Source organism: Akebia trifoliata, chromosome 2 (genome assembly GCF_017979445.1).
Source record: "Akebia trifoliata isolate Shusen 1 chromosome 2, ASM1797944v1, whole genome shotgun sequence".
NCBI lineage: Eukaryota > Viridiplantae > Streptophyta > Magnoliopsida > Ranunculales > Lardizabalaceae > Akebia > Akebia trifoliata.
This window is the reverse complement of record NC_141376.1, coordinates 26514305-26540454: the sequence shown is the minus strand read 5'-3', so window position 1 is coordinate 26540454 and position 26150 is coordinate 26514305. Positions and strand designations below refer to the sequence as shown.

General features: G+C 37.0%; 2 protein-coding genes across 3 annotated transcripts in view; one reads left to right on the top strand and one right to left on the bottom strand.

The window, feature by feature from the left end:
• The first annotated feature begins 1205 nt into the window (after positions 1-1205).
• Positions 1206-7136, top strand: LOC147409995 (myb family transcription factor MOF1-like). Its single transcript, XM_086460264.1, has 6 exons — positions 1206-1799; positions 1878-1954; positions 2040-2076; positions 2481-2634; positions 2738-2975; positions 6725-7136. Exons 1-6 carry the CDS (start codon positions 1673-1675, stop codon positions 7031-7033), a joined length of 942 nt encoding a protein of 313 aa, XP_086316390.1. The 5' UTR covers positions 1206-1672; the 3' UTR covers positions 7034-7136.
• A 14349-nt stretch (positions 7137-21485) lies between these two features.
• Positions 21486-26150, bottom strand: part of LOC147409993 (protein ACCUMULATION AND REPLICATION OF CHLOROPLASTS 3, chloroplastic-like) — a 76903-nt gene continuing 72238 nt past the window's right edge. For both annotated transcript variants that reach the window (XM_086432186.1, XM_086432187.1), the window contains exons 13-16: positions 24674-24778; positions 24452-24589; positions 23899-24065; positions 21486-22026 (exon numbers count right to left, since the gene is read on the bottom strand). In XM_086432186.1, coding sequence (XP_086288312.1) covers positions 21969-22026; positions 23899-24065; positions 24452-24589; positions 24674-24778 — 468 coding nt within the window. In that variant the 3' untranslated portion in view covers positions 21486-21968. The remainder of the gene's footprint in view (positions 22027-23898; positions 24066-24451; positions 24590-24673; positions 24779-26150) is intronic.

Genomic DNA, 26150 nt, shown 5'->3' with positions numbered 1-26150 from the left:
CAATCACTTATCCAGATATTGCACATGCTATTCATGTAGTTAGTCAGTTTGTTACTGTACCTACTACAGTTCATTGGGCTGCTTTTCTTCGTATTCTAAGGTATCTTGGGACACTCAATTTCAGAGTCTTTTACCTTCATCTACTTCATCTTTAGAGTTGTGTGCGTACTCTGATGCTGATTGGGCTAGTGATCCTACGGATCGTAAGTCTACCACTGGCTTTTGTATTTTTCTTGGTAATTCTCTTATTTCTTGGAAGAATAAGAAGCAAGATGTTGTTTCTAGATCTTCCACAGAAGCAGAATATCTTGCAATGGCTTCTATTACTTGTGAGATAGTTTGGTTACGTTGGTTGCTTGTAGATATGGGTATTTTTCTTCATCACCATACTCCTTTATATTGCGATAATAAGAGTGCTATTCATATTGCTCGTAATTCGGTATTTTATGAGTAGACCAAACATATTGAGATTGATTGTCATGTCGCTCAACATCATTTTCAACTTGACACCATCACATTGCCTTTCGTTCATTCTTTCGTGCAAATTGTCGACATATTTACCAAGGCGCACTCCACTTCACGTTTTCGTTTTTTGTTTGGGAAACTCTCCATGCTTCTAGCAATAGCATCATGAGTTTGAGGGGGGATGTTAGATTATATTATTTTTATTTATTTTGCTTATTTCCTATTATTAGTAGATATTCTATTGTTGGTAGGTTTCCTATTTTCTATGTTTCTTATATATAATTTAGTTTTTATGTAACATAATATTAAGTGATTATTGGAATAAGAAATCCTAGCTTCTCTTGATTTTCACAATCAATGCCATTCTCTTTGTTATGCCTTTTACTGAAATCATTGATGATCGTAAATTTTTTCATATGATTTGATGATTGTTGTTTTGATATCTATGTTTAGAAGACTTAAGAATCAAATCCAACTAAGGTTGGTTTGGATTAATTTGATTTTAGGATGATTCCAAATTTGTAGAATTGATTAAATTCTATTTGATTCTAATTTTACCCCAACCAACCTGATCCGTGCGAACCTTATTGTCAATTAAGCTTCCACGTGCAAGAAAAAGCCAAGCTGTCGAGAGTTGGATACTTCTCTCCACTGTCAGTGTACAAAACTTTCTAAATGTTTTAATAAGCTATAATTGATGGGCTTTTGCTATCATAATTTGACGTTGTTTGTTTGCTGCGAGAGAGAGAGGGAGAGAGAGTAAGGGTTGAGGTCAAAGCTTTTTAGTAATGATTTCGAGGAGATCAGAATCTCGTGATGAGAATTTTCTTTGCAGGGAAGCAGAACAGAAGCAAAGACATCTATAAGGAATTTACAGGCCCCCCAAACTTCGTTCTTTCCTTTTCTCCTCCTCCTCCTCTCTCTCTCTCTCTCTCTCTCTGTCTCTCTTACACACACAAAAGAAAGTGATATATATATTTGTGAAGATTTGTTTAGAGAAGAAAACCCAGACCAAGACAGAAGCTGAAGCCCATCAAGTAAGACAAAACAAGAAGAAAGATACCAAGAAGAGATTCATTCATTTAAAGGGATATCTGAAGAGTAAGCTCATTGATTTTCTTTTGGTTTTAGAGGTTTTGGTTAAGAACCCATTGTTGTATATCAACTATCTAAGTGAAGAATTTAGGAGGAAAAAAAAGGGAAAAAGATGGGAAGTTGTGGAAGGAGTGGAGTAGTAAGACAGTATATTAGATCTAAGGTACCTCGTCTGAGATGGACTCCTGATCTTCATCACTGTTTTGTTCATGCCATTGAAAGACTTGGTGGTCAAGAAAGTAATTCCTCTCTCTTTCTCTCAAGCTTTCTCTCTCAAGTTTTCGTCTCTCTCTAACCTCTTCTTTTCTTCTTTGTAGAGGCTACACCTAAACTTGTTCTTCAACTTATGGATGTACGAGGGCTAACTATTTCACATGTCAAAAGCCATCTTCAGGTTATTTATTTTTACTGGATTTTTCCCATTTTTCTTTTATTTTTCTATCTATTTTTATGACTGATGATTTGCTGATTCAAATCAGATGTATAGAAGTATGAAGAATGACATGAGTAGACAAGGTATGTGAAGGTTTTTTTTTTTTATTATAGGTTTTTCTTTAATTAATTAATATCAGGAACGCAAGATTTTCATTTGTTTATTATAAAATAAAATATGAAGTAGTCAAGTTCTTCTGAGTTTCCACAATTGGTAACCTGTGAACTCGGATCTTTTCTTCTTGTTTTCACCTCTTCAAACACTACTGGTTTTGGTTCCCGCTCTTCATTTATTACTTTCTAAAGTTTCTGATAAAGCTGGTGCCTACACAAAGTATATCATAAATGAATAAGAGACCACATCTTTTTTTAAGCTTCTAAAGAGTCTCTCTCTCATCAAACCTTGTCAAATGTTTGGTCCATTTTCTTATCTAAACCATTAAATATTCTTACATGTGTGTGTGTGTGTGTTGAACTTTGAAATACAGATTTGAATAATCCAACCCAGAAAAGAGAGCACTCTTTTGATTTTCATGATGCCTGTGTTGATGATGAAGAAAATGAAATGGGTTTCTTACCATCTTTAAAACCCATAAAGGATTCCAACCCTCAGTCCCTCCACAATGCTCTCCCTCTAAAAAGGTCAGTTTAGTATAGATCTCTATTTATTTTCCAAAAGTGAAATAAATTAAGACTACAGACTCTTTTCTCACTTACCCATGTTTCTTTCTCTACTCAAAACCAGAGCTAGAATAGAGACGAGTTCTATCTCCAATAGTCAGCAATGCAGTGAAAGATTAAGTGATACAGTCCCCTTACCGTACTATTTTGATGATTATCTGCAAATCAATGCTACTAAAAGGTCTATAAAAGAGGGGTTCAGATGGCAGACAGATCCTCAAAATACACCACTCTTCTCTCTGCCAAATGATCTTTGCAAGCTAAATACACCAGGCTACATTGAAGAATCTGAGTTTTTCAAGGTAGAAATATTATACCCTTTAATTATCTCTTTATCTCTTCTATGTTTGTTTTGTTATTTTCTTTTCTTCATTATTATTATTAAAAAAAACTTTTTAGCCTTTTTAAGCCTCTGATTCTACTTTTGTAATTTTTCTTGACCTTCCCTTTGTAGGGTTTGTTCATATTGTCAGTTTTATGTAAGATTCTATGAAATGTCCCACCATTTTACCTGGACTTTTCAGATCATCCCACAGTAGAGAGACCTTCCGTCAAAACAGATTTCCTAGGGATCTGTACTAATCATCTAGATATTAAAAAACTTTTTTTTTCTAGGGATATGTTTTCTAGGGAATCCCTAACATCTCAACCCTTTGTTTGATGGAGAGCTTCAACCCTCTCTCTTTTTTTTTTTTCTTCATATTTTAATACTTTTTTTTCATTAAAACGTGAAAGATTCTCCACTGTTATAAGATGGTCCTTCAATCTAAATGTAGATCATCCGACATTGGAGTAAATGCAGTGTCCACTGCGTGTACCCAAGCCGTGTCAAAGGTCTTGAACTCTTGATTGATGGACACATGAGCCACGTTGTGGCAATACAATTTATAATGATTCACGTGGGGCTCTTAGTGCCTTTCACTATCTCAATTCATTTTTTATTTTCTCTTTCTCTTGCTCAGCCCTCAATTGGGCAAGTGGGTATGGGCTAAACCTGTGTTATCTGGTTCGTCAGTTCACTCCGTTCGAATTTGGGTTCCAGGTTCGCCACTCTAGAATGAACCCAATTCGGAGGGGTGGGTAGAGATAATTGGTTTCTTGATTAGCTTTGGTTTGCTTGTCCATATATATATATATATATATATATAATTCAAGAATACAAGTTATAAAAACATTTATAATGTTAATTTTTTTTTTTTTTCAAGTTACATAGAAATAAATTAAGAAAAGAATGCTGGAGTGACCTCAAGCTGGAACCTCATATCGCACTTCTTGACGTGAAAGTAGATAAGAGCAATAGATGCGTCTTCACTGGTATCTCAATGAAACTTTCATGTCAAGAAGTGCGATATGAGGTTCCAGCGTGAGCTCACTTCAGCATTATTCTTAACAAAATAATCCATATTTTAAATATGAACAATGAAAACGATATAATAATATATTTTTTTTTAAAGAAAAAAATATTATATATAATAAATTAGTTGGATTCATTGAACCAAATAAAAAATTATTTGGTTTGTTGAACTTAATGCTTTGGTTGGCTGAACCAATTATGTTTTGGTTCACTGAAGCCAACCAGAATTCGGTGGATTCGTGGTTCGCTTGAGTTTACAAACTCAGTAGTAACCGTATTGCAAATTGGTTCGCTTCGTACCAATTCGTGGTTCAGACTAGTAGCAATGAATTGGGTAACATAAGATCAAATTAAGCCCCTACACATTGTTCAATATAATTTATAATGGTTCATGTGAGTCCTTAATGCCTCTCACTATCTCAATTCATGCCCCAAAGTGGTAGGAGGGGCCAAACTAAGCTCTAGTTATATTCGGAAGAGGCAAGATGCCTAGTCCAGCTCTCAAGCCCTAACTCATTCTGGATGAGCTTGATCTGACTTTGGATTTATTACAAGGCTTGATAAAATAGGTTACAAAAATTTTACTCGGACTTGTGGGTCATTTGGTTAACATTTTTTAATTAATCATTAGTATTAGCATAGAAAACTTGAACTTAATTATCGATTAAATGAATTTGAGTTTTAGATCAACTTTTTGTGCGGTCTTGAATGTTAGAATGCATTGAAATTAGAGGTTCAGATCAAATTTTGTATAGGATATTTTAGACATATATATTCTGGGGGTAAGCCAGACCATGTCTAAATTGCAGTCGAACCCAAATTTTATAGGCTTAGAATTATGAGCCGACCATACTTTGTGGGCTCAACATCAAAAGTCCTAGCTCTCATTTTTAAGGTTTGGGCAGGCCAGCTAACCCGACTTATAGCCTTCTTCCTCTCACTAGTTTAGAACTTCATTCTACTCTTTCCCTACACATTGCCCACACATTTTTCTGTCAGTCTACATACAATTTTATCTTTCATAAATGTTTTCTTATTTTCCTGATATTCTTTTATTTAATTTGTAGGTATTAATATCATGTATTCTTGAATTTAAGATAACTTCTTGTCTATTTCAAAATTATGGAATGACTATTAGATGGACTTTTTGCATGGTTTTAGTAGTGGTAGATAATGTTAAAAAATCCAAATAATTACTAAAATTGGGAGGGGGAAACATATTTAATTGTTTTGGAAATTTACAAAGTATAGGTATCAAATTTTGATTTTTGGAAAATTATGGAAAAGGTAAAACATAAACATTATAAATGTGGATCAACCAACACTTAGAAAATACAATGTCTTACTGTCCAAAAAAATAAAATGCAATGTCCATCATGGTCCCCAGCCATGTCAGTGGTCTTGATTGATGGACACATGCGACATGTTGTGCTTTATAATGGTTTATGTGAGTTCTTAATGCCTCTCGGTATCTCAATTCATGTTATTTTCTGTTTTTCTCTTACTTGTCCAGTTGACTGCCAAACAGGCAAGTATGGTAGGGGCCAAACTAAGACATAATTGATCTGTTCCGAAGAGGCAAGATGCACCCTAATCCAACTCTCAAGCCCTAGCTCAGCCTGGATAAGGCTGTTCCGAATTTAGATTTGATCTAAGGCTCGATAAGATAGATTTCGAAATTTACACTGACATGTGTCATTTGGATAATATTTCTTAGCATTATTATTCATATGGAAAAGTTGACCTAAATTACTGATAAAATGAATAGTACAAATTTTCAACCTTAAATATATTTTTGGCGCGGTTACAAGTGTTAGAATATATTGAAATTTTGTTAGGAGGCGTCTTTGAGGAACACATGAATTTTTTTTAAAAACATTGTGACATAAATGAGATGGATCAGTGGAAATAATAGGAAAGATAAAATTATGAATGAACTCATTAGAGAAAATGGAGGAGGAATAGCTCCGACAAGCAATAAATTGAGAGAAGTACATTGAGATGATTTTTAGGCATGCTCAATGAAGGCTGGTTAATTACAGTCCCCCACTCCCCACCCCCCCGCGTTAGAAAAAAAAAAAATTATTGAAGCTGAAGATTTTAAAATAGAGTGGAAGACCCAAAAATAAAATGCTGATTGATAATACACTTTCAATGATGAAAGATGTGGCCTTGGATAGCATGGACGGAGAACTAGGGTTCGTTTTACTGACTCTGATCCTTGGGAGAAGGTTTGAAGATGATGATGATTTAAAATGTTTAATTTAATATAAATCAGTGGACCTAAAGAGTCTAAGCACACATACAATGGGTCCCACCTAAAATATCTATTTAGTTAAAAATTGACATTATTAAATTGTCTAAACAGTTTGCTCTATGGTATTCTTCTGGAAAAGCTTGAAAGAACATATGATTGATCGGTCATAAAATAGTATGATGGATGGTTTTGTCTCAACCATCTAGGGGGATACATTATTACATATACATGCATGTTACATTGCTTAATATGGCACTTTAGACTATTTGCAAGTAAACGATTCATTTTTTACTAGAAAATATGATTTGTAATTAAGAAAATGTTTTTGCTGTCTTTATTTTTCCAAAAAAGTCATTTTGTCTACAATCATGCAAACCATAAAATATAATCTGTTTTGTTTAGAATTAACTATAGCATAAAATCTCATCTTCTTTTCACAGAGAGCTAAACTGGATGAACAACAGTTGTCATCTTCAAGAGAGCCAAGAATCGAAAACATGGATAACGTGTTTCAGCCACCTATATCTCGGGGACGAATAGAAGAGGAAGAAGCGGGTGGTTGCTCTCTATCATTGTCACTCTCACTTCATCCTTCGACTCAAAGGAGCAACGCATCATCAGCCAGTGAAATCAGTGAAGCTTTCTCTTGGACTTCAAGATTGAACTTTCAAGACTGCTCAGGTGGTTCTTCTTCTTTAGGGGAGTATGATATAAATTTGGATCTCTCCATATCTTTGAAGGGTACCTAATTAATGTTGGATGCTAATGTAGATCTCTTCTTTTTAGTTCTAAACAAATTCATCTATTTTCCAATATTATTCTTATTTGATTCTCCTTCAGTCTTTTTATCTTTATTTCCATCTCCAAATAGTGAAAGTGGCTGTGTTTGACATTTCACGTTTTTAAAGGGACAAGACAAGACTAGACTATCGATTTTCTTTTTGTAGTTTCTTCATTTATAGCCAGATATACAAAAGGAATTTGTTTTAGTGAATCGTGTCACTCCTATTATTATTATTATTATTATTATTATTTTTAAAGATGATGAAACATATTTTATTTTTAACATTCTCCTATTCCTATTTGACATGTCAAGTTTTTAAAGGACTAGATTTGACCTATGATGATTTTTGTTTTTGTTTTTTCGTTTCTTTATAGCAAAGATATACAAAAGGAACTTGTTTTAGTGAACGTCACAGTTTTTTCACTTCTGTTTTTGGCTTTGCAATGGAGAGATGTATTAAATAAGAGGAGAATATACAAAGGGAAATACCCATTCACACAAGTCTAAAAAGGGGTAGAGATAATCTATCCCCAGAATAACATTTTGGAAAAATGCTGAAGTAACATTAAAATTGACATCGATTCTCACATTGCTGATGTGGATGTATGTATGAAATCATAGATGCTTTTAATTGAAGTATAAGTGAAAAGCATCCATGGCTATGTGTGCACCTCCACATCAGCAATGTGAGAATCGATGTCAATTTTGATGTTATTACAGCACAACCTAACATATTTTTTGTTTTCAAGGGGAGATTACAAACATTGTAAAACAGGGAGTCCGTCTGACTGACAGTACCAAAGTTTGCAAGAGAATCAGCCATCGAATTCTTCTATTTTTTTTTTTTTGTTACAAACGTTACTCCTATTTGTTTTTTTTCTTTTGTAAAAATGAAGAAACATATTTTATGACGTTGAAGAATTAAATTATTATCATACTTATTTCTTATATTTATTTCTTTTTCTACTTCTAGTTATCATTCCCCCGAGGTTGGTTCAATAATAATACTAACTACGGGAGTTTGCTCCCTCTCTTAACTTACATTGTTGCACGTTGGAAATTTTTGTAGAGTTGTGATGTGTGACTGTAGGACTAGTTCCATCTCAAAAGGGTGGGGAACCCTGTATTATGAAAAAAAGAAAATTATTAGCATTTATTTATTTGTGTTTTTGCTAATTAAGAAAGTTGATATAAAATGGTGAAAGTGATAGATACAAGAATCGGACTTACCCCTTACATTACAAATCAACTCCGAAAAGATTATTCAGATCCAATTTGTCCCTGGTTATAACTTGTCTAGCACAAAATGGGAGATCTGTTCAAGGAAGAAAAGTAGAGACCTTAGATCTAATTCACACACATTCGAACTAATCATTTCATACAGTTCATGTTTAATTTCCTAAATGAGTCTTAGGAGTTCTCTCAACTCGTTAAGTTACACAAATATGCTTAAGAGCATTTGAAGAATGTTAGTTTATGTATGGATTGCTTAGTACTTGACACTTAGCATAATATCTCCTTCTAGGTGCGACATTAATTAGCAAAGGAAAATGTATAAACTTGCCACAAAGGGTTCAGCCTTTGGTCATAATTAGAAGAAATATTTAAGTTGAAAATTTAAAAAGAACAAGATGATGAATCAAAGAATGTGGGTTGAGATAATGAAAACAAATATGAACAAACTTCAAATAACAAAAGACATGGCTCTGGACAAAATTGAAAAGAGGAAAATGATTACATTAACCAAGTCCTTGGGATAAGTTTTTTTATTTTCATTTTTATTTTTTTAAGACAATGATTAAGGATTTGAATAAATCAGTCCAAATTTGGTGAAAAACCAATGGATATATCAAGGTTATGCCTGATATGGTATTCCAGAATTGGTCCAATCCATGTGGGTCTTGAATTCTAATGTTGATTAGTATGCGTATAAATGAGTCCATAAGTGAGTGTCTAGTAGTTATGTTTGAAAAGAAATGGAGGCTCTTGAATTGGAGAGAATCCTTGATGATCCTCCAAAGGAAAATTAACATTTGACATTGATTTATATGTATGATAAACTATTAAAGACCATTCTATGAACTTCAACAAATTTTTTATTTTTTTTTGAAGATTAAAGGGGGGTTAGGCAGACCCCCAACCAGAAAAAAGAGAACTACATTCTGCCATATCTATGCTTGGAGGCATCTTTACAATGTCCCTAACACGAATTGGGAGATCCCTATACTCAAAGAGAATTCTGCCCGTAGTGGGAAGGAAAGAAGCTAAAAAATCCATTGCTTGGTTGCATTTTCTAAAGCAGAATTTGAAATTAATTTGTTGAAAAAACGAAGCTCTATCTCCTATGGCTTTGACCAACCTCTCTTCCCTCCATGGAGTAGCATCCTTCCCCTTGATGCACTTAATTGCCACCTTAGAATTTGATCTAACCTGCAGGTGTTGGATATTCTCTTCTACTATTATATTCATTCCCTTTAGGATGGCTTGAAGGTCGTGAAAAAGGATGGACTTTTCTTGTGTATGTTCAGATAGGTCCCTGACTGTAATGCCATTGCTATCTCTGATAATGGCTCCTTCTTTTCCAACATCCCCTCTTAGGAAGTCATCTGTATTCAAGACATGGAATTCCTTTGGGGGTTTGTCTCATTTGCACCTCACAAGGGTTTTAACCCCAAAATTAGGCGAAAAACTCCACAAGGCCATGAAGTTCCTTGAGTGGGCATTATCTTCAGTGCTGGTTGCCAAGCTTTGGAATTTCTTTTGGACATCTCTAACAATGAAGGTCTCTATTAGTTCTAGAGGGTTGTAGCTGTTATGGAATAGTCTTCTACATCTTTTAGCCTACAAATGGTGTATGAAGGCGTTGAAAGTAAGCTTTTTGACAATGGTTATCGTGGATTTACCTCTGAAGTTGTTGTTTGCTCATTTTTCTTCTTCTCTCCAGTCTCTATTCGAGTAGCTAATACAAGATCTCTTTAAGATCTTCTGCCAAAGCTTCAAGGAGAACTTGCATCCTAAAAACAAGTAGTCTTCATCCTCCATCGAGTTTCCGCAAAAACAACTTGAAGCCTGGATGATGCCTTTCTCATTCAACCTATCTTGGGTCTTAAGCCCCTTGCTAAGACATAGCCAAGAGATAGGAATGTGTTGTTTAATATTGTTTGGGAACCACACCAAGCTATGCCACCTAACTTGAGGAGAGGGAGGTTTAATGCTTTTATAGGCTGATTTCATGGTAAACATGCCTTTGGGGTTAGGAATCCATATAACTCTGTCCTTCTCGGCACAATCCAAGTCCAAGGCACTGATCTGCTGCCACATTCCCCCTAAAGAGGCCGCAAGGTGATTAAGCAAGTGTTAGTGCTCACTGAAGATCAAGCTGTTGATATTAGCTTCTTTGTACAAGTTGTTATCATAAGGGTCGTGTTGTAAGTGTATAGAATTACCCCATATCCAACCATGAGTCTTGCCAAATAAATGTATCATCGTCGTCACCAATTATATGCACAATTCAGTCTTAGATGGTCTCCCTTAGTTGAAGAAATTTCCTCCACATCCATGAGGCATTGTTAGGCTTTATGGGCATTGTCCAAAAATTTTCTCTTTTAATCATGTTTTTCTTAATCCACTCCACCCAAATGCTGCTCTTGTTCGATGCGATATCCCATATTTGCTTAGCTATTCCCGCCTTATTTTGAAGTTCCAACTCATAGAACTCTAGCCTTCCTTCTTCCCTATCTCTTGTTATCTTCTTCCAACTGATGCAATGCATCTTATTGCTCATGCTCGGGCTAGCGCAAAGGAACTTCTTGCAAATACTTTTGACCTATTTCAGTACTTTCTTGAGCAACATCAACACATTAGACCAATAAACCTACATGCTAGTGATTATCGACTTTATAAGCTCCATCCACCCAGGTAGGGATAGAAATCTCACTTTCCAAGTCTTTATTTTGCTTGTGATCTTGGTGATAAGAGGTTGACAATCAGTTAGTTCTAGTCTTGAAGAAATGAGGGGCAGTCTGAGATACTTAACAGGGAGAGAGACTTCACCAATCTACAATGTATTGCTAATTTGAACTTTGTCGCTAATACTTACCCCTACACAATAGAAACTACTTTTCTGCAGATTCATATTAAGCCATATTGTGTTACTAAACCACTTGAGAGCTTCCCTGATGGCTATTGCTGATTTGGGGCTGCCTTTGAAGAAGAGCATGAGGTAGTCTGCAAAAATCAAGTGACTAATTTTCGGGGCTTTGCACCTTGCATCAACTCTTTGTTTCCTTTTTTAGCGAGATCCTCTAGCTTGGCTGAAAGCAACTCTATTACTAGAACAAATAAATAAGGGGAGATTGGATCCTCCTAGCGGATTCCTCTTCTACTTTGGAAGTAGCCTTTCAACCTTCCATTTACATAGGCGTGGACATGCATCCTCATATCCAAGCAATGAAGTTATTAGGGAACTTCATCATTTCAAGACACTAAATGATCGCCTCTCATGCCATTGAGTCATATGCTTTCTTCAGGTCCACTTTGGCCACACATATGGGAGGCCCCCTATCTCTGTGAAGGTTTTTAACAAGCTTATGGGATAACATTATATTATCTTTTATGGATCTGCCTTGAATAAAGCTGATTGGTAGGGATTGACTAGCTTGTTTAGAGTACCTTTGAGCATGTTAGTTAGAATCTTCGAGATACACTTGTACAACACGTTGCAACAAGCTATGGGTCTGAACTTTTCTACGGTGGTGGGTATTTCAGTTTTTGGGATGAGGGTTAAAATTGTAGCACTCACTTCTCTCATCAGCTTGCCATTTTGAAAATAGAATTGTATAGCAGACATAACATCATTTTTGATGATGTTCCATGTCTTGTGGAAGAAGTTAGTCGTGTACCCATCCAGGCCTGGGGTTTTGTCCCCATCGATGGAGAACATAACTCTAGTGATTTTATCTTCACTCACAGGAAAGAGCAACTCATTGGCTGAGAGCACATCAAGCTTCTTCAACTAAACTTCATTGACACCAATGTTGGTTTCAGATCTGGCCCCATACAGGTTCTTATAGAATCCAAGAATTTTTGTTTCCAACGCATCTGCATTCTCCACCTAATTCCCATTGCCATTTTGCAGTGAGGTGATTCTGTTCCTAGCTCTTCTAGCCACCAAAGATTTGTGGAAGAAGGGTGTGTTGGAATCTCCCAACTTGAGCTAGTTGACTTTAGACTATTGTTTTGTTACAACATCTTCCCTTCTTACAACCTCATAGTAGCTTTTAACAACTCTTTTCTCCTCTTATGCAAGGCCAGGTTCATAAGTTGAAGTTGTATCTCTTTTTGGACCCTTTGAAGATGTTGGAATGTCTGCACCGATTTTTTCTTGTCATCTCCATAGAGGTTGGAACTCCAAGCCTTTAGGACTATCTTGAGTTTTTTTAACTTGATAACCACCTTGTACATTGGGTTTCCTCTCACATGACCCTCCCAGCTGTCTCTCACCACAACCAAGAACGAGTTGTTCTCTACCCAAAAATTGAAAATTTTAAAGGGCCTTAGCTTTTTGACATCAATAATACTCAGGGTAATAGCCATGGGACTATGATCTGAGATCCCTGGAAGAAGGAATTCAAACTCGGAGTTGTTGAAAGCCTCTATCCAATTAATGTTGGTGAGCACCCTATCTATCTAGGAGAAGATTCTTTTATTATCCTGCTTATTGCACCAAGTAAACTTGCAGCCTCTTGCTTTTAGGTCCATAAGGCTAGTCTTTTGAAGACACTTCCTAAGATCATCGACATTAGCATTCGTGACCCTTTTACCTCTTATCTTCCCCCATTGAGATGTAATGGCATTAAAGTCCCCCATAACTACCTAAGGGAGATCAGTATGGGTTGTTATGCATTCTAGCTCCTTCTAGGCCCGTTTTCTTTCAAGTCTGGCATTTTGCCCATAAATCACAGTCATGAGGAATTAGGGACTCTCCTTATGGCTCCTTTCATAGTAATCAACTTATCTGATTTATAAACTAGTTCCATCTGAACCATTCTACTGTTCCAACCGATCCATGTCCTTCCCTTCAAGGCATTGGTGTAGTTATCTTCCATCTCTTAGTCAGGTCACACCTTTCTCATAATGCTAACTTTATTGATTTTTCTTATTCTTGTTTCCATTATCCCCATGACATCTATTTGGTTCTTAATGAATCTCCAAACCTTTTGTTGCTTAAGAGGGTCGTTCATCCCTCTAATGTTTTAGGTGATGCACTTCATTGAGAAATCTCTATGTCCACCCCTCCTCTTTCTCTACCTCATGCCCCTCTCCATATTGTTCTTGTTCCTTCATGACTCTCATTACCTCTTTGATGTGCAGTAGAGAAAGGAGAATGTTGGCTTGCTTCATAGAAAATTCGTCCACTCTCAACTTATTGAAGTCTTTGCTATTTCACTTCTGAATTTCAACACTCATGTTGTCTTTCTCATCCTGAATCGCTAGAAATCTATTAGAGGGAGTGTTGGACTTTGAGTTGGGTGTTTTAATTTTCCTTTTGTTGATGCCTCTCTTATCTAGGGATTCTTTCTCCCCATAAGCCCTCTTATTAGCCCCTCATCTCTCAGGAGTCTTGATGCTAGTCTCCTTTTGCTCTTTAATATGATTCCCTATATGTGCTGGCTCCTCCCACTCCAATCTTTGCTGGGAGTGATTGACGTCATTTTCCCTAGTTCGATATTTTTCTTTCAAATTGTCTCCTTGGCTTATAGTAGTTTGGGTAGAACTGATTTTCCTATTGTGCTTGTTGGGGATAGTAGTCCAGTCCTCCTTTTCTCTTTGCTCATCTTTTATTTCTATTGAAATTCCCTTCTCAGTTGTTGTGCTTAGAGCACTCTCCATTCTAGTTTTCGTAGAGGTGCAATGTCCTTCTAGGTGGCAAAAGGTATAGCAGGAAGGGCACCTAGGATGCATCCAATTGTATTCAATGAAGACCTCAGCTTGAGCTTCATCCCCCACTTCCACATAGATCTTGTTGGGAAGATCTTTTGTAGCATTTATTTCCATATAGACTCTAACATAAGACAGCCTTACGAGGTCTTCAGTAGCACTGTCCATAAACATGGGTTTTCCTATCGTACTTGTTATGTAGCCTAGGTCTGGATGCCAGAACTGGTTAGGGAGATCATGGAGCTTGATCTAGGTAGGGATGACTGTTGCTTCCAGTTTTTCTAACTCTATCTTGTTTGTCCATTCTTTTAGGATCATGAGTCTTCCTACAATAAACCATGGCCCCTCTTGGAGGGCCTTCTATCTGTTTTCTTCACCCCCGAACTTAAAAAAGTATAACTTATTCCCTTTTGAGTAGGTTTCAAGCTTTCTATCGATTTCCAGAGTTTGTTTACTGCATTCTTGACAAGTACGTAAAAGAACTCTTGTCCTAGAAAGTGGCCTACCAAGCTGCCCTTCCATTCTTCCTCTCATTTCTTGAGCATTTCTTTAGTGCAAGAGATGAGATTTTTGTTACTGTCAAGTGCTTGGGGCTAGAAGGTAAGTTTTCCATATCCTATAGTTGAGGCTTTTGTTTTTGCTCCCACCAGCCCTGCCCAGGACAAAGGCTTGTTGTTTTTAGGAATAAGCCCCTTTGTGGGAAGTACTACTAAGGCTTCCTAGGTCCCAGTTGCCTGATCTTGTGTTTGAGCTACTACAGTGGTCCCTAACTTGGTTGTTAATCTTGCCTCGCAGCCTCTTGCCAAAGTACTGGTGGGTTGGATGTCTCTCCCTCCTACAATGGTCTCGTGTGGCTGAGCTTCTATAGAGCTGTTTTGCACAAGAGGATGTCCTTCCTATCAGAATGTAAATTAGATTAGTTATTGGAATCTAATTCAAATTCAAACTTCCTTGTATTTAGTAATTGGTTGAGTTTTCCTTGAGACTAGGACTTTTCCTTGTATTTCAGAGTGATTTAGTTTTCTTTTACTGTATATGTACTCCTCTTTGATTAATGAAAATATACAACTCTTCACAATTGAATCTTCCAATATGGCACCAGAGCATCTCTTTATTCTCCTCCATTACAAAAAGTTTTTTTCCTTTCCCTTTTTTCCTTCCTTATCGTCCAACAATAGAATGACCACTCCAATCACCTCCTCAAATACTACCTCCTGCTAGCCTTCAAAACCATGAGGTTCTTTTCATCACAATAAACATCTTAGCTCGAGCCCCTCTCAAACTTACCTCCACCAGTTACATCTTTGGGAAGCTACAATTTGAAACTTTATTCGTTGGATATGATTTCCTTGGGTATATCGATGGATCCACACCCTATCCTCCCAACACCATCATGACAAACAACACCACCACAGCAAATCCATCTATCAAACTCTGGATTCGCTAAGATTAACTACTGCTAAATGCCTTGATTGGCTCTCTCCCCCCTACCATCATTCCCTTCATTGCACAAGCAGGGACTACTAAAGAAGCCTAGACCATACTTGCTAACACGTATGCCAAACCCTCTCATGGTCGCATCAAACAGGTCAAAAACCAACTCAAGAATCCAACAAAAGGCACTTAGGAAATAACTAAGTATCTTCACTCTGTCATAGCCAGTGTTGATGAACTAGCTATACTAGGTGCACCACTGGATCTTGAAGATCTCACAGACAAAATACTGGATGGCCTAGGAGACGACTACAAAGAACTTGTTTGTGTTGTACAAGCTCGTGACACATCTATTTCTTTTGATGGGCTTCACGAGAAGCTTCTCTCTTTTGAAGCCTCTACATCAACAACCACCAGTTCAAAAACACCTCTCCCTATTACCGCCAATCCAACACAAAAGCCTAACCACACATGGCGTCCAAACAAATCTAACACCAATTGGCGTCCCTATTTTCATTCACCTACTGGTAATCCAAATTGGCGCCCACCAGCTATCACCACTGGTCATCCTCCCATGCTCTCAGACTCACACTCCCAATATCGTAACAATCGTCCTCCATCCCAATCATAGAGGACACACAACTAAGAGATGTCTTTTCTTTCAGGTGATTCCAATTCAGTCCTCCACTATTGCGCCTTCACCAGCGCCGAGTCAACTTTGTTGTCAACAGCACATCCCCCAATCCGACCTGGTCACTTGATAGCGGTGCCTCTCACCATGTCACATCAGATTTAAGCAATATGTCTCTTCACTCACCTTACAATGGATCTAATGATGTTATGATCATAGATGGTACGAGTCTCTCCATCACACGCACATGCTCTACCACTCTTTCCTTTCCCAACTCAACTTTTACATTGTCTGTTGTTCTTTGTGTCCCAACCATGAAGAAAAATTTAACTTTCATTTCTCAGTTTTGTATCACTAACAATGCCTAGGTTGAATTCTTACCATCTTCCTTTTATGTGAAGGATCTTCACTCGGGGGAAATTCTATTCCAGGGCAGTACCAAGGATGGAGTATATGAATAGCCGATTCCCACACCTGTGTCTACCTCAATTCTAGCCTTCTCTACTACCAAGACAACATCCACCAACTAGCATCATCGTTTAAGACATCCGGCTTTTCCCATCTTAAAGCATATTCCATCTAATTATCATTTAAAAACATCTTCACCTATGATAAAAGATTTCTCATATAATGCATGCCTCTGTAATAAAAGTCATAAGTTATATTTTTCTACTTCATCACTTGTGCTACACACCCTCTTCAAATTATATTTTCTGTTATATGGACTTCTCTAATTCTGTCTTCCAATGGCTTCAAATACTATGCCATCTTTGTCGACCACTTTACCAAATACATCTGGTTTTATCCACTCAAACGAAAATCAGATGTTTAAGAAGTGTTTAAGCGCTATAAAACCATTGTTGAAAATTAGTTTCAACACAACATCATCACTCTTTATTCTGACAATGGGGGATAATATCTAAGCCTCAAGGATTTCCTTTTTAAAGTTGGTATTACTCATCTAACCACTCCACCTCATATACCCGAACACAATGGTTACTCTAAAAGAAGACACCGTCACATTGTAGAAACATGACTCACCTTACTCTCACATGCCTCCTTACCTTTAACATTTTGGTCTCATGCATTTAGTACTGCTGTCTATTTAATTAATAGAATGCCTACCACTACTCTCAACCTCTCCATTCCCTTTCAATTAATTTTCAAAACCACACCAAACTATTATAAGCTCAAGATTTTCGGATGCTTATGTTATCCATGGCTTCGCCCCATAAACTAGACCTAAAATCCAAACCCTGTGTCTTTCTTGGTTACTCATTATCTCAGAGCGCCTATCTCTATTTTGAACCATCCACCCCTAAAACCTATGTCTCTCGCCATGTTCAATTTGTAGAATACATATTTCCTTACACCACTCTCAACAATTAGTTACCCTGTCCTACTTCTACTACAACTGCAACATGGCTTCCACCAGTTATCATAGTTCTCATCCCTATTCTAGTTCAGTCGCATTCTCACACTCCAAAAATACATGCTCCAGACTTGTCTCCTGTTGCTGATCCCTCTCCAACCTCGTCACCACTATCCCAACAAACAGAATCTCCAACACAACACCCCCTTGCTTCACAACCTATCTCTACACCACCTCCTCGCCATCCAATGACTACCCGAGCCAAAAACCATATTACCAAATCAACTCAAAAAATAAACCTTCACACCCACTTAGCCTCTTCACTTAGCCTTGAACCCTTATCCGTTACTCAGGCCCTCAAAGACCCAAATTAGTGCAAAGCTATGTCTGAAGAGTATGATGTCCTTGTTCACAATAGGACATGGGAATTGGTTTCTCCCGCTGGTATCACCAATCTTGTAAGTTGTAAGTGGATATTTCACATTAAAAGAAATTATAATGGCTCTATTGACAAGTTTAAAGCTCGCTTTGTAGCCAAAGGCTTTCATCAAAGACTAGGTGTAGATTATCCCGATACATTTAGTCTAGTTATTAAGCCAACTACTATGAGAATTGTGCTTAGTACTGCTGTAAGCAATGGTTGGTCCCTTCACCAACTGGATGTCAACAATGCCTTTCTCCAAGGAAATTTATCAGAAACAGTATATATGGCTCAGCCTCCTGGCTTCATTGACTTTGATCATCCCACTCATGTGTGTAAACTTCACAAAGCTATTTATGGCCTCAAACAAGTTTCTCGGGCATGGTATCATGAGTTGCGCCAATTCCTTGTGAATTCCAAATTTAAAAATTCTCATTCTGACACCTCTCTGTTTGTTCTAAACAGTGGCCCCAAAATGATCTACTTGCTGGTATATGTTGACGATATTATAATAACTGGTAACAATGAATAACTTGTATCCCAGGTTGTTGATTATCTAGCTCAGCGTTTTTCACTCAAGGATCTAGGCACTCTCTCGTATTTTCTTGGTGTTGAAGTTGTTCCTCATCGACATGGTATCCTACTTTCCCAACGACAATATATCCAGGATCTACTTACTCGAACTCATATGCAAGATGTTAAACCGGTCCTTACTCCTTCACCAACCAATTCATCATCACTTACGCTATCATCAGGATCACCTCTCTCTGATTCATCTGAATACAGAACAGCAATAGGAAGTCTTCAATACTTGTCTCTCACCCGTCCGGAAATTTCCTTTGCAATTAACAAAATGTCTCAATTTATGCATGGAATCTTGTCAAAAGAATAATGCGCTATCTCTGTGGTACTTTGAATGATGGGCTTCTTCTTCACCGAAACTCACCACTATCACTTCATGCCTTCTCCGACTCACTTCATGCTTTTTCAGATCTGATTGGGCAGGTAACAAAGATGACTACTCTTCCACTGGTGCTTACCTTGTTTACCTTAGCCGCAATCTCATTTCCTAGAGCTCTAGAAAGCAGAAAATAGTTGTTTGCTCTTCCACAATTGAATCTCGTTCCAATACCTCCAAGTCAATTGTGTTCTCTCCCGTTTCAGGCATTTCGTCGAACAACTGCTGCCCTTGGTCTATCATTAGAAGAGGTCCCCCTTGGGTGGGAGACAACAACTTTCTCCTTTCCAAAAATTCCATGAAGCTTACAGGGGTATGGCCAAACCCTCCCCTGCCATGACCTTTGTTTCCCCCACCGTCATTAGTGCCCCTCGACCATCCTCCTCCTCCTCTTATCCTTAGATTTACTCCTTCCCAAGTTGTCCAGAGTGGCTCCTTGTCTACTAATTTCTTGTGCTTTTCAGTGCTTAACATCGTTGTCATCTGCATTTCTCAATTCTCTTCTATGAGAATTATGAACTTGAACATTTTAAACACATTAGAAATATCATTTAATGGTCAAATGTAATTATTATTATTTATTTTTTAATTTAGATATTCTTTTCGAGTTTGACAACTTTTGTATAAACCTGATTGCTTTAAAAAGGGTTCGGATGACTGGACCTTAAACTTTTCAAATGGCCAGATCTCAATTAGGCTATGGTTCAATTTGGTTGGACATATTTATATTTATTAAAAAAATTCAAAATGTACAAATTCATTTAATAAAATAATAAAAATGTGTAACATTATAATAAATCACCTTCAAAATATTTACTGTAAAAAGAGAGCACTGAATTGTTAATTGTCATTACGATTTGACCATTAAAAGTTTAATAAGGGTGCGTGTAATTGCATGGAAAGTCATTTTAATCCAATTTGAAATCCATTGAAAAATTAAAGTAAAAAAAATGAGATGGTGAAAAATCAAATTTCATTGTTTGATTGCAAAGTACTAGTTTATGTCTGCTTCTCTATGGTACCAATTATTGCTTCATTAATAGGCTCTCGATTCGACTTTGATCGTTGCGGACTAGTACCAAGATTGAGTTCAATCACGGCAGGGCTGCAAGTCAAAATAGAAAAACTCACATTGAATTTAGGGATAATCAGGCTCGAACTGAGTTATATCTCATCCCTGCCCCCATCGAGAAATAGAACTGGGTAAAAAACCAAAAAACAAAAAAACAATAGAGGAAGAAAAGGGGAGAGGAGGGAGGATGGCCAAAGATGGCATTGACGTTACGATTTTGGCAAATGTGGTGGTGACTGTTAGAGCTGTCAATGGGCCGGAATTTGGCCCAATCTAGGCCACCATGGATCAGATTTGGGCTTAATTATTAAGGCCATTTAACTATCGGGCCAAGTGGGCAAAGCTCGTTTGATAAGAGGGCTGGGTTAGGATTTTAAATATAGGCCTAATGATGGACCAGCCCGCTAAACTATATTAAATTCAATATATAATAGTTTTATTAAAAAATTAATGATGATTCCCTTACCTTCATGGTATCTTTGAAAATGGGTTTGACCCAGCTCGTAAATGGCCGGAATGCATGTGAATGTGGACCCAGCTTGGACTACGGTTTTATTTACTAAACCCGGCCCAAACCAAACCCAACCCAACCCAGTCCATTGACGGTCCTAAGAACTGTGGTGATGTGGAAGAAGAAAAACAACAAGGATTAGGATTTAATTTGAGGTTAGATTTCATTTTCACATGAGGATAGGTAGGAAAATGAGATGTTGCAAAGGCTGAATTTTTGAAAAAAGTCGAAATCATTTCCCAATAGGAAAAACCGTAGGTGCCAACTAACTTGGTAAAGTCTTTAGATGATGAAACCATAAACGTAAAGTTTAAATCCCGTAGCACCAAGTTACCGACCTCATTAATAACAAGCTTACCTATTAATTAAAAAAAAACCAATCAAACCCATGGAAAATGATTTTCCCACCTACATTTTCCATGTGAAATCAAACACACCCTAAAATAAATATTGTTTTCTGACAATTATCTCAATATTTTGAAAGGGTTCACAAAACCAATCCAATTTAAATGTAACCTAGTCTGATCACCGGGTGTTCAATCCTTTAAAACATTGTTGTTTTCGAGGTAGGAAATTAGCCTGCAACCACCTGAGTCCAAAATCTGAACAACCGACAAGATCCCTTGGGAGATCAATAACCCCAAATCAGGATAGGTAACTCTCAACTTCTTTTGTGCAAGTTCCAAAACAGTTTCAAGGAAGAGAACATTATAATTTAGAAGCCAAAATGGCAATCACATACACCTTGGGAATGAGTGTGAGTCGTAACTAGACGTGTTTTAAAAATTAGGAGCCACAATGGCATCATTACCAAATACCGAAACATGCCAATCATGCACAAAGTGTTGTTAATAAAACTTTGAAGTCATATGTTGCAATTTTAAAATGGAGTGTGATACAAGCAAATCCAAACAAGATATGACCAAAAATTTCAAAAAACTATATAAAAGTGGAGAACAAAAGCAAAGGTACGTAACTTAACTATATCATAGTACTCTGCTATTTTTTTTTATACTGATTTTATAGTATGGTAAATGATTGATAGTTGAAATTCACCATCAAGCAACGAGAAAAAAGAATTGAAGCCGGAAGACAATTTAAACCCAAAACTAACTATAAATTACAACAGTTTAACATGCTTTTTACCTATTGAACACGTTCAGCCAGGGGTGGATTTACAGTGGGGGCTGTTGTCCCCACAAGAATTTTCAAAGTCTATGGATTAGTGAGCTATTGCAACAAATAAAAAAATGTCACTATTGCCTCCACAATTTTTTTCCACTCGTAGTTGAACCCCACCCCCCAAATATTTCTTTTCACTCTTACTTGTCCCCACAAAAAAATTTCTACTCTTGGTTGCCCCCACATGGGCAAAATCCTGGCTTCGCCCCTGCGTTCAGCTGAGCTTCTCATGGGACCATATGGAAATCATCCTATAAGAATCAGCCCTTTCTGAAACTTCTAACCCTATCAAATATTGAGTAAAATATTTATAAAAAATATACATTTATATAATAACATGATAGTGAACTTTCTATACATGGTGTTACCCTGGCCTAATTTCAGAATTCCAACTGTTCACGGCTTAATAGCACACCTTCATCCCAAATCTCAGCCCACCTGTAAATAAAAGACATTTGATGGTAAGTAATAGACACAAGAGATAGGATAATGATTATTGTGACAAGGATCACAGTAATAACAAGCTATTTTTGGTATTAAAAGGAGAGACAACATCGACAAGCATAAACTCATTTTGAAATGTGTGGAAAACGCATTAGGAATGATGCTTGACTTATGAGGGAAGAAATAGGAACTGCAAATCCTCTTTTAGGTCGTGCTCTTACATTCAACTTACATATAACAATAGAAAAATGAACAATAATACTACATATCATTATGATGAAATCAGGATTTTGCAGTTTTGAGACTGTTGTTTGCACTTGGTGCATGCAAAGGTTCTAACTTAATGTTTGCCTTATTGCAAGTCAAACAAGTAAGGTTCAAGATTACAGATTCAGATAGATCCTCTTGCTTCAATAGGGAAAGACAAAAATGAATTCTCTCCTTGTATGTACCCTAAATAGCTCTATCATCTGACCGTAGGCTGTAAATAGTGTAACAGGCCTTAGTTGGGACTTAGTGCCAACTCATTTTCTCTTGATGATCAGCGAACAAGGCATTATTTTCGATGATCAAAGTGAAGCAATGATGTCCATGGGTTAACTCCCTTGCACCTGCCAAACCTTATATACATACTCATCTCCCTTGTGTGCTCGGAGGTGGTTCACTTAGATTGCACCATGTAGCATATAGTGAAGCCAAATGGAAAACTCCCGGCATCTGAGTGCATGATTGACTCCACACGACCAATGCATGGTTCCTATCTGGCACATTGCAGCTATGTAGCACATTAAAACATATCTATATGTATGTCCACTTTGCACTACCTAACTTTATTCCCCTACACAATGAGAAGGCCAATGCTCCTCACCAGGTACAAATGATTGTTTTTCTTACTGGAGCAGTTCTGATGCTCAGAAGAAGTATTCAATTCTTTTACCTTCATCCCGTAAAGTAATCATTTCCTCATGGAAAGGGAGGTCCAATGACCTTGGTAAAAAATCAGACAGTTTTCCGATTTACAAGGTAAGGTAACTAGGTGGATTAGGGGAAACAAAATGTAGAGAACAAAATTGAACTTTTAACCTATCAAATCTGTCATCACCAACAAATGACATAAGGTGCACAAGTGACACAAGGCAGTAAAAAAGGTATGGGAAGTTTTGAAGCTTCAGTGCATGATGTACTCCTCACAAACTTTTAATCCTTTTCAATAAGGTGGAGTGCTACCCCGAGGCAAGTAGGGGAGTTTTGGGCCAGCAAATCACAGTCCCCTATGGTGAGAGGTGTTTGCCTAAGAAACCGTTTTTGACAGTAGTGGTCTATAGTTCTATTCATAGTAGCGTAAGCACTAATTACTCATGAGTTGTTCACAACTTTGAATACCCTTTCTCAGCCTGTTATCTATACAATTCTTTGCCGAGCCTCCATATCCAAACAATATTGCCTTTTCTTTCTTCAATAATCTTCAAAGGCAACAAGTGCTAGAAGAATGTATGCCTAACATATCAAATAGCAAAAATAGCAATCAAGAGTTCTAGAACCAATAGAGAATCCTAGCAATTGAGCACAAAGAAGAGACAAACAAAGGAGAAGCTCTGATTATATTTTACATTGTGGATATTTTCCATATTTGAGCATATAGAATTATTTTAAAAAAAAGAAGGAAGGGAACACTTCTACTGCAAAGCTTCCAAAGAAAGATAACAAACCTACATATACGAATGCAAATAAAATTAGAATATAATTCTTATGATAGAAAAACTTGCTTCTTTGTAGAAGCCCTCCAATGCGTTTGGTTGGCTACTACTTTCATATTCATTAAGTAATAAAAAAAAGAGTGCAAGATGGTCAACCATATATACTTACCTTGTTCCATCAATATCAATGAACAGGCTGCTGCCATGTCGCCATCCATCTTGGAAATGGCCAAAAAAGATTTTTCCATCTTTTGAATAGAAGCGACCTTCACCATTTGCCTTTCCCTTCCAGAAGTTTGCAAACCATCGATCCCCAGTGTGGAAATAGAACCAACCCTGTATGAACATAGACATTTAGCCATCCTAGGTTTACAGCAGAATACATTATACCTTTTGAAAGCAGTTATACATTGGGTGAGCAAGAACCAAGTATTATTTATTTAGAAGGCTAAAAATTGACAGTCGAGTAACCTAATTTTCAGATATGGAAACAAAAGGTTCTGTAATCTAGTTCCAGGTGCAAGATGAGTATGTATCTATGGAAATTTGATACTAAAAATGAAAGTAAGCAAACATCAATACATTCTATAAATATGCACAAAACATTTTGGACTTGGCAAAGGCATGAATGCACAGATGCACCAGAATCACACATTTCTTAGGGTCAAACATATATAGTCGGAAACAAATACAGAGTTGCGAACAGATATAAGCAGGCACACCTTCCCATGCATGAGGTCATCTCTCCATGATCCTTGGAACACATCCCCATTACTGTAGTAGAATGTACCCAGACCTGATCTCTTACCATAGCGCCACATGCCATCATAAATGCTTCCATCCACAAGTGTTAGACAACCCTAAAGAATCAAATAATTAGGTACATTAACAAACTTGTGATACAAAATAAGAGGTAAGATTGTGTTGAGTGCATGGTAGATTACTTTTCCTTCAGGAAGTCCGCCTTGGCAACGTCCTTTGTAGATTCCTCCTCGATACTGCATCTCCATAATAGGACTCCACTTTTTATGCGAGTCTCGTTCAGCTTCCTGCATAGAAATATTTATCACATGTGACTCTGTCCTTGAGTGCCAACTAACATATGGCATGACTTTGACTTGTGAATATTGAACAGAATTAATGAATTACTAGTAGTCAATTTTCCACTCCAAGATTTAGTGAGGAAAACAAGTCAAACATTGAATCAAGACTCAAACAAAACCATGGATCTAGATTTCTGAATTTGGAGTTTACATGTTCAGTGAACATTACAACCCTAAAATAAACATTGAAAATTAATGGCACATGGGAAGGTTAAATTCTTAGAAAATTGGGTCATGCTGGTTAGTCAAGAAAATGGCCTTCTAAATCATGGAGATCTTATTAGTCAGGGGTTATTAAATATCAAATAAGGTTCCTTGTATGGGATATTTCAACAAGAACTTTTGCCCCTTATTTTCTAATAGTTTGGATTCCCTAGTTGTTAAAATTGACTTGTCTTTGTCTTTTAGGAACAAATCCAGACAAGATGAGGTTTAAATTTCCTATGCCAATTCACCTCCCTCTTCGTGTGGAAATGAAGGATCTGTATCAGTAATGATCGGTAGTACCATGCCACTTGGGGTTATTTGATGCATCATAATCCGATGTTGTAGAAAGTTCCTAGAGTGCAAATTTGCCTGAACTTTTTTTTTTTTTTTTTCTAGAAAGGGAGTTTGTTTCACTCTTCATAGGAGAAAAGGGACTCTTCCCAAGTTGTTCCTCCTTTGTTTTGCTCTAACAAATCAGCATTTTATTGACAGAACAGAGATCACAGGGTCTTGAATTAATCATCAATTATCTGCATTAGATAGATTTCTAAAAAGAGTTGTGCTGGAGAGACCTCAAGCTGGAACCTCATATTGCACTTCATGACGTGAAAGTGGATAGGAACCATAGATGATTTTCATCGAGATATGAGTGAAAAAGAATCTATGGTTGCTATCCACTTTCACATCATGAAGTGTGATATGAGGTTCCAGCTTGAGGTCACTTCAGCATTATTCTTCTGAAAAATCCACCCAATTATGCACATATAGAAGTGTCAGAAAAAAGAGTAATTTCCATACCTAGCCTACCAGAAGTTTAGATGATGGGCCTAATATTGTTAGAATACAAAGATTCATGTTATACTTTAATGCTGTGAACTAATGATACATCAAATATTAAAGTAAAAAAGATTGTGTTTCAATTGTGTCATAATGGTATTATATAAATCTAACCAATTAAAAGCAATGAAAAACATGTGGTTGAAGTAATCTGCTAAGGGTATTTTAGAAATGCCCCCCTGTTAATTGATTATATTAGGTTTACCTTCGTGCCAAATGAAAGATTAGGTTTACCCCCCTTGACCGTAAGTCAACGTTGCATTTTCTTGATGAT